The 9,288-nt window shown below is 35.2% G+C and overlaps 2 protein-coding genes across 4 annotated transcripts in view; one reads left to right on the top strand and one right to left on the bottom strand.

Annotated features, from left to right (window-relative positions):
* The window catches only part of LOC137245133 (small ribosomal subunit protein mS37), a 31,546-nt gene that overhangs the window by 21,259 nt on the left and 999 nt on the right, over nucleotides 1-9,288 (top strand). The window contains exon 2 of one of the 3 annotated variants that reach the window (XM_067775304.1): nucleotides 6,758-7,246. The exons of 1 other annotated variant lie outside the window; for it this stretch is intronic. The gene's annotated coding sequence lies outside the window, so the exon portion shown is untranslated. Of the gene's footprint in view, nucleotides 1-4,259; nucleotides 4,353-6,757; nucleotides 7,247-9,288 lie in introns of all 3 variants that reach the window. One more of the 3 variants, XM_067775309.1, reaches the window with a different exon arrangement.
* LOC137245131 (neuralized-like protein 2) lies at nucleotides 3,443-7,542 on the bottom strand. Its single transcript, XM_067775299.1, has 3 exons — nucleotides 6,749-7,542; nucleotides 6,363-6,674; nucleotides 3,443-6,302 (listed from the first exon to the last, which is right to left on the bottom strand). Exons 1-3 carry the CDS (start codon nucleotides 7,377-7,379, stop codon nucleotides 6,187-6,189), a joined length of 1,059 nt encoding a protein of 352 aa, XP_067631400.1. The 5' UTR covers nucleotides 7,380-7,542; the 3' UTR covers nucleotides 3,443-6,186.

Raw genomic sequence — 9,288 nt, 5'->3', positions numbered from 1 at the left:
TAAGTTCTTCAAAATTATTGACGTTAAAGTTCTTTGGGTCAAATTTGACCCAAGCGGCAAAGTTGCGATATAGAACTAATTTAACATATTATAATGTTTTTTCATTTTTCTAAGCGGGGTCGCCCCTCGGCGGTGTTTGGCAAGCGCTCCGGGTGTATTTCTGCCATGAAAAGCTCTCAGTGAAAACTCATCTGCCTTGCAGATGCCGTTCGGAGTCGGCATAAAACATGTAGGTCCCGTCCGGCCAATTTGTAGGGAAAATCAAGAGGAGCACGGCGCAAATTGGAAGAGAAGCTCGGCCTTAGATCTCTTCGGAGGTTATCGCGCCTTACATTTATTTTTATTTATTATGGAATAAAAATATAGTATTAATTATTTAAGTTCAAGAAAAAAATAAAATGGTGTTCATGGAAAAATGATATCTAGGTAATGCAAGTTTTTAATTATTGCATCGGTTACATAAAGCAATCGTTTTAGAATGCTCCTTATATACAAAGGTTTCACAATTGGTACAGACTAAACCAGTTTTATTATCTGACTTCTGGCATGGTTGATATCGACGTCTTTTTGTTGTACTTTTGTCTGGTCTTAACTCCGATCTTGTTTAAATAGACGGCTGTTAATCGTGTTGATCCAAATCTTGAATTCTCTTAACGATTTACCCAGAAAATTTAGTCCTTGGTAACGTTTCTCTTTTTTTTATATAAGGCGATGTGGGCTGGAGGCCTACGTTTTCCAAGAAGTGTCGGCGTTTGGAAAAAGGTTTTCGTTATAGCCATTATTAACAGATGTAAATAAAATAAAAGCATAATACGCTGATATGTCAATCATATTGCTAAATACAAGTTGTGGCCATCGATTTGTCTTTCTTTTGCAAGTATAATAGGACACAACTTTATCTAACCTATCTGCACCGCCTTTACACTTGTTATAATCCAATATTATTTGAGGTTTTTTGTCTTCGTGATAATTTCCCTCTGAGCTATGATGCAAAGTGCTAAGCAGAAGCACCAGTCTGTTTTTCTTTGGGATGTAAGACAGCAGGATGGTGTTCTCTGTAAAACAAAATGTCGAAGACTAAAGAGGTCTTCCTTTAGTTGTTACTAACTCTGACGGCAACTCAGGCTTACTATTGCGAATGTTTCCAACTAAAGTAATGTGTTTTCCAGTAGTTTTTGTCCAAGTTGATATGATGTGAAAAAATTGTCTGCAGTCACATTATGCCCTTTAAGTCCAGCTGTCAAATCAAGAACTACATGCATACCTTGGTTTTTTTTTTGGACATGGCTCCTATATCTTTGCCTGTATACGGTTGGATACTCCAGGCATAAATAGTAACCGCATCACAAAGAACCCAAAATTTAATCCCATATTTTGCTGGTTTTGATGGTATGTATTGTCGGAATGGGCATCTTCCTCTAAATGCTTCCAGCTGCTCATCGATTGTTACATCTTGTGAAAGGTTATAAAGTCAACCAACTGATTCCACAGTTCACGTATCGGTGCAAACTTGTATACCATTCACCGTTGGCTCCGAGTCTCTATTGGCGAACCTTATTACTCTTGAAATGACTTTGAACCTTTTCAAAGGCATACTTGCTCCAAATATGGGTCTTCATCTTTCAGAGTGCCATAAACTTTCGGTACTTTCATTATTTGACCGATACACTCCAGCTAACAAAAGTAAACAAATAAACGCGAACATTTCAATCTCGTCGATGCCGGTCATCACCGAAAATACGTTTTCCTTCAATGTTTGTGCGCCTCATAATAGTGCTCATAGGAGTTGGGAAGAATAATTGAAAGATTGACATCTCTTCCTCAGTAATTCTTGAAGAGGCATAGCGAGTCACACCTGGAATTTTATCGATAACATTTTCGATGGGTGCTCTTCCATACATATTGTTACAAGGCGCCTTTGAATATTTTATTTGTCCAGTTTTCGAAACGAAGTCCTCAGTGAAAATATTTGCGTTATTACTTTGACTATCACTTTCACTACCTGACGACTCAGCGTATACAATGTTATCTTAACTTTCTGAACAATATTCCTCTTCGCCTGCTATTTCATTCAATAGGATCTCTATTTCACTATCTTTTATTTTCTTTGAAGCCATTTTTCTTAGAGTTCAAATTTATTCGTGTTACTCTTTCCGTGTTTATTTCACTACTGTATCAGTATTGCAAGCAAACATTTTTAGTTCATTCACAAACCATTAATCTGGGGATTCCCCGATATAAAAGCAAAAACGCAATAAAAGGAAGCGAGACAAACATATATAAGCGTTTAGTTTGAATTTATAGACGTTAGAAAAGCGGAAGTCCGCCAAAAGAAGTATCGAGCAAAACAAAATTAATAGTGCGTTTACTATAGGTCAAACTTGATCCGAAGACCCTATTTTTAAAAAATTGTATATCAAAAAAGTAGTAAATATATGAGTTCAAAATAATTAGTACATTTGTGGCTTCTAAAATGAAAGTCATAAAATATAAATAACTATATCCTCAAACTTTTCCGGAAAAAAACGATTTTCTTCCTAAAATGGGTGAAATTTGACCCGAACACCTTATAAAGGTTAATAAGATAACATTTAGAGCGCTGAATAATGAGGGCTCCACGCACCTATGACATTTAATTATCTTTGTGACCTAATCACACGAGAAGGACTAAATGGATTTTGAGCACATATTTTCAGTAGTATGGAAGCATCTACCAGCTACAATTTTATTTGAAAAAGGGGGAGGCGTCAAGGGGCCCGGGGAACAGTCACTTTTTAAAAATTTTTTTAATCGTACATATATTGAACTAGACCAATAATATTGAGTATATGGTGGTCATATGGGTACATGTCTAAGCAATTTTGAAGAAGTGGAAGTGCCACCGCCTTCTCCGGAATATTTTTTTGTCAAAAACCATTTGACTTAGACTAATAATATTTAGAGTCAAAGTTATGTACATAGATCGAGGTTTAATCAATTGTGGAAAAGTGAATACTGTTATCCCTTCCTCTTCCGAATCACCGAGTTACATCTGAATTGTTTGAGTGTTAATTTTAGGAGCTTTTCGAAACTGCTTTAAGGACCGTATAGAGACTATTTCGAGAACGTTTGTGTTCGTCATTAGTTCGAAGTTGTTTTTGGGATCAGAATGCACACCAATTCGGAACTATCTCCGGATTATTCGGGTAACTTTTCAGAAATGTGCTCGTATGTTCCGGGTCTACTCGGGTTAATTTCGGGCGATTTGGAAATTGCTTACGGGATCATGTCGGCATTGTTTATTTTACAAATATTTCGGGATTGTTTTAGAAACTATATTTGTATAATTTCGGATTATTTTGTTTTCCGAGTGTCTGTATAATTTGAACAACATATTTTTCTTTTTAATTTAACACTAAGCCCATTTGAGTAGCATGCAAGTCAGGACAGTGCTTTCGTATTTCCGTGGTATTCAAAACACTTACTATTTTTGAATCTTTATTCAGTTTAATGAAAGTTTGTTTTTATAATAAAATTTCATAATAATACGAAAGAATAAAAATAAACTTAGAAAATCAATTAAACAATAGTGAATGTTACATTAGGGTGGCCACAAGAAATCAATTTTAGATTTTCCGCTGGGGCACCCCCATAAAATATGCCTATAGATTAGAAAATGATACATACAAAGTTTCAGGCCAATCCGATAATGTTAACACGTGCCTCATTGAGGTCAAAGTTGGGAAAAACAGCGATTTTTCAGAAAAAATTGTTTGTGTTTCATCAGTAAAAGTGAAACCATTTATGGCAGGAACTTGACTCGTACACCATTCGATAGGTAATTTTATTTGTATTGATTTTTATCTTAATAATAATTTTATAAAACGTTTATTTTTAGCAGTATTTAGCATTTCAGGTCATAGTGGATATCCCTAATTTTTAATTTCCATGCAAACGTCTATGGACATTACAATATTCAATGGTATACGAGTCAAGTTCCTGGCATAAATGGTTTCACTTTTACTGACAAAACACAAAAAATTTTTTCTGAAAAATCGCTGTTTTTCTTAACTTTGACCTCAATGAGGCACCTTTTAACATTATCGGATTGGCCTAAAACTTTGCAATAATCATTTTCTGATCATTAGCATATTTTAGAAGGGTGCCCCGAAAGATAGAACAAAAATGAAAATTCACCATATCCCTTGTACCCACCCTAATGTTACATATGTACATATTACGGTAAGAACAAAAATAATCAATGTCTTCTATTCATTTAGAGTCGCATACATTTCTTAACTCGATTCCTGGCACCCCTTTGCGTAAAGCAGTTTTCCGAATTTGTTTACAAAGAAATGTGATAAATATATTTGGTATGCATACTTATTTGTATTAATGTAAATGACATGTTTACTTGTTTATGCTACTTTTCATCCAAGTTTACACTAAAAAAAAACCAATAATTAGCATTAAATATACTACAAGAAACAGATTATTATTAATTAGTATGTATTTAAGCCATTCAGTCCACACAATGATTAACTGTATTTTTAAAAGAAGCGCCAGTCCACTTTCGGAAACAATTTTTCTGGTGATTTTAAAAAAATGCTATAGCAGCATGTACTACTATAAAAATTCTAAAATTGGGTCCATGATTCTTTTCAAAAAGGAGTTGATGTTGTTGTTGTTGTAACAGTACTTCGCCACATCCAATAGGTACGAGCGATCACGAATTGTCGTCAATATCCTCTAACGGGAGTCCAAGGAATCTTGCTGTTTCAACAGGGGTGGACCATAGTGAGGGGGGTGTGTTAGAGGCGTTGGTTTCACAATACAATTGAAGAGATGGTTGGGGTCATGTGGGGACACATTGCAAGCAGAACATACATTTTGTATGTCGGGGTTGATTCTGGATAGGTAGGAGTTTAACCAGTTACAGCACCCAGATCGAAGTTGAGCTAGAGTGGCGCGCTTTTCCCTAGGGAGCCGGTTCTATGTACCGGAGCGACTTGGAATTTTTCCCGACCAAGGGCTGTAATTTCAGTGTAACCCCATTTAATTTGTTGCGGCCCTCGCACAAATTTTCGTCCTCCCAGCAGATTCTAGCAGCGGGACTGCGCCATATTCTCCTGCTCCGGGAAGGTACCGAACCAAATCCGGGACCTGTACGTGATCCCGATCCAGAGAAATAGTTTTGCTGCGTTTGCCGGAAAAGAATCTTTTTAGGACGGTCACACTCTTGTCAGTGTATCACGTGTAAGGGATACTTACACGGGACGGGATGTTCTGTGCTAGACCCCAAAATCCGTCGTCCTCGTAAAAAGTAGTTAATCGTTGTGTGCACTGAAGGGCTCATATATACATAAGTGCATACATATGTATGCATATCATTATGTATAAATATTTATTTATTTAGATTTTGCATTATAATAAAACCCTTTTTTTTATATATGGGCATTTATGGTTTACTTATTTATGTATGTTTGCGTTGTAACCAACTGCAGGATTCTTCTTCAATCTATATATTTTCATTCCATACCGGTGCTGCGTCCTCCCTTTTCCACCAAATAGACTAACGGTAAAAAGGTACCGCGCTTCTACTTCATAAACTTTACATAATTGTGCCTGTGACACACTTTTTCTTATCAATACTAATAACAATAGTACAAGAGCTGACAACAAATTTCGCTAACATCATATAAATAGTTCTGTAACTGTGAGCACTCCCCCAGCCGGCTGGGAGTAGGTTTTTTTTAGAAAATTTGAAAAAGAAGACAAGATAACAAGCATGTTTCTAAAATATTTTAAAACAATCCAAAACTGTATATGGTAAGCCAGCAGCTGTAATTATTTCTGAGAAATATTCAAGAATTAAGATATCGAATAATTATTATGTGGTCTAATTATAAAAGAATATTTATTAAAGTAGATGCCCCAGCAGAACTTTTATATTTCTTAAATGAAAAATACTTAAATGATTGTTATAATCTCCTTATAAATAATGCAAAGGAAATTCGTTTTCAGCTCTTGCACAACATCGTTGTAACAAAAAAATACTTCTAACAATACATTGCGTCAACGTTTTCTATAGTTCCATATAAATTCATTCTCTGTTTTCCTCAGAAATTAATGCTGACATACAATCCATAGAAACTACTTGGATGTCTGAGCTGAATGGTAAATAAAACTAGTACGTATATGTAGCACTTAATCACAACGTCGAAGAAAAGTTTTGAGACGTTCGGGTAACGGTAACATATCAATGTTATGTGGTTTTGTGTGTAAAAGAATGGCATCTCGGCAAGCATTTTGTAAGGAAACGACTGGAAAGTAAAAAGATATTTTTATTAAAAGTCGTTTTTATAGGATGCTAAATTACTTACTCCCATAAAGTTGTATTATACGTATTTGCTTTGTTGTGCCATAAACGTCAATGACTACATGCAATGGTGATTTATCCATTGGTATTTCTTTTGTGCATGGACCTTGATCAACGCCATTTATAATAAAATGCATCTCTCCTTTATCTTTATCCGTCTCAGTAGGCACATAAACAACGCCAATGCGTGAACCCTTATCTGTTAGCAAAATGCCAGAGTTGCTATCGCACCCATTACCAAGAGTGGGTTGTAGTAAACGTTTTGGAATCATGCCGCGTGGTGTACGTACATAAAGTGCATCGCCTAAAATGTTACCTTAATAAATTAAAAAAAAAAAAAAACAACATTATAAAACTTACAAAGAATTTAACAAATTAAAATAAACTTACTTCTTGTAGGGTTGCTGCTACCTGGCTCATCACTATCCGAGTCCATACGTGATGATGAATCGCGTGCTGTAGAAGGTTGCTGTTGTTGCCCATTTAGTATAAATGGATTTGTTGTGTCGATGTCAGCACCAATAGCACTGCTGGAGTTTGTCAATGAATGTGATTCAAATTTTGATATCGGGTAAATCCAACTTGTACCCAAGTTAGCTAAATCTGGTAATGCAAATTGTGGCAAACCCTCAGACATTGAACCCACCACATCGGGTATTAACTGTGTTAAACCTAGTCTAATGTGACCAGACCAACCGCGCTCATTTTTTTCAATTTCGACCAAAAATATTTCTCCTGGTTCTAGTGGCTTTTCCGAAAAGGTAACTGCATCAGCAAAACTTGCCTTGCGATAAGCGACTGTGTTGTCTTCACATAAAATAATATTGGCGCCATGATATGGATGGAATCGTGCTAATTGTCGCTTGCTACTAATGTGGCTAGTTGAAGGTAAGATCTCACCATTACTTACTGGTACACTATTAGCCGCTGATGAAGATGCCGACAAGGTAGGTGCGGAAACGTTGGGAAATGGCGCAGCACCTGGTACTCCATCACCTGGCGTTGTGATTTCACTGTCCATTTTTTAAATAAGCAGAGTTTATTTTACTTTTTATTTATTTGGCGTGTTAAAATGTCCACTTAAGGTGATTTAAATTGTATACAAGTAATTTTCACTTTACTTTTATGTGCAGCGAAATGAAAACAAATAAGTAAAGTACATTTAGGACTAATGTCAAAAGAATATGAATTCATGAATGAAAAAGTGCTGCCAAACCTTTACAACAATTCGCACGTCAAACTTGAAATTTAGATGTCAACTTTGGGTCAATTAACGGTGACTTATAACCATAAAACCATAACCAGTAGTGGAATTCACTAACTTATAAAGATGCGATATGTTGAGATTTTAATTAACGATTTTGTCGCTTGCCTTATCGATTGTACTATTCACTAACTTAGATTTAACGACTCGAAATAAATGACATTTAAATTTCGTTTTAATAGTAGAAAGGTGGCAGCACAGGTTAACGAAACGTAAAAAATGCGAAAAAGACGAAAGGAATGCCAAAAATTAATAAATTCCGTATACTAACTGCTTCTAAAATTAATTTTTGTGACGTTTTTACCCATTTTAACAAAAGATAATTAAATGGTTTCTTTTTTTAAATGCATATACGCTTAAGTTTGCGGGTAAAAAAAGGCGTATCCTCGCTTAGAATATAAACCTCTGGTGGCCGTAGTGTATAACATATCGGTTGCGACGAATAGTGGACGCACACCATTTGTAGAGGTGATATATAGAATTAGTGTAGAGGTAGGTGAAACATAGACACATATATCAGTTGCATCTGAGTATAATGCTATTGAAATTTAGAGGTTCTAAATGATAGATGTAAAGGGCCAATTAATTGTGACTTATAACCATATCACCATAACCAGATAAGACAGCTGATAGAACCAACCTTATGGAAATCAATGTAATCCATTAATGGTGCCATACCATAACGCTAACGCCATAACCACATCAGCAAACCAAATAAATCTATAAAAATTTTTTTGAGAGTAGGCAAATGTTTTGTCTACAAAAAGAATATACATGCGAGTTATTAATTTTTCACTGAAATGTTCCATTTAAAAAAATGTTTTCTTGCAAACGAAGAGGAGTCTCGAAAAGTGTAATGTTGGATCGACATTACCTAAAAATTTTTGCTTCGTTGTTGCAATTCTATATATCAATTAAAAAAACATGTCCGGTTATGACGCGGCTTTACCCACCTCTCAATAAAAATGCAATGAAAGAAATCTCTAATCAACTAAATCAAATGAAAATATGATCAAGAATATTTTTTTGTATTACGCCATAATAAAAAACATAGCAAACCTTTTTACGGCAAAGTTTGACAATCCCAAAGGAGAAGCGACCAAGCACGTTCAGTGATGCATTAAATAATTGTTCCGTGTCTTTTTCCCTACGGTATATCGATATATAAAAATTGCTGCGACATTTCCAGTTTCCGTTGCTCCTAGCGAACGCTCTTTCTCTTCCCTTCGAAGGCTAAAAACTTATATAAGAAATACAATGGGCCAGAAGAGGATGAATGGGCTGGATATACTCAACATCCACTTTACTATTGAAGTAACTCATGAAGAGCTCCTAAACAAAATGGCAAAACAAACAAGAAAAATAAATATTGTTTTGTAGAAAGAAAGAAAATTTTCAAATAAATAATAGTATAAATATGTAATATGTAAAAATATAAATATGTGTATATTTACAGGTAATTATTATTTACTGACACTTTGGCGGAGTCTAGTAAAGACAGATGCTGAGTTTATTCAATTATAAGTTTATTCAATCATGAGTTTGTTCGCATAATGGAATGTGAATGCAAGTTTTCGTGTTTGATTAAATCAAGAAAATTGTGATTTTTGCAGTTCTCTGATACATAATACCTACTTTTCTCCCATAACCCGTTTCCGCTTTTTCG

The sequence above is a fragment of the Eurosta solidaginis genome, chromosome 3 (assembly GCF_040869045.1).
Source record: "Eurosta solidaginis isolate ZX-2024a chromosome 3, ASM4086904v1, whole genome shotgun sequence".
In the NCBI taxonomy this organism is placed as follows: domain Eukaryota; kingdom Metazoa; phylum Arthropoda; class Insecta; order Diptera; family Tephritidae; genus Eurosta; species Eurosta solidaginis.
The sequence above is the reverse complement of the archived record's forward strand: the minus strand, read 5'-3'. Positions and strand labels throughout refer to the sequence as shown.

Bases quoted from the DNA above. Each gene is read 5' to 3' on its own strand.
- LOC137245131 (XM_067775299.1), bottom strand. From the start codon at position 7,379: ATGGACAGTGAAATCACAACGCCAGGTGATGGAGTACCAGGTGCTGCG. The intron at 6,675-6,748 runs GTAAGTTTATTT...TAATTTATTAAG, and splicing joins TAGCAGCAACCCTACAAGAA to GTAACATTTTAGGCGATGCA. The intron at 6,303-6,362 runs GTAAGTAATTTA...TTTACTTTCCAG, and splicing joins TATAATACAACTTTATGGGA to TCGTTTCCTTACAAAATGCT.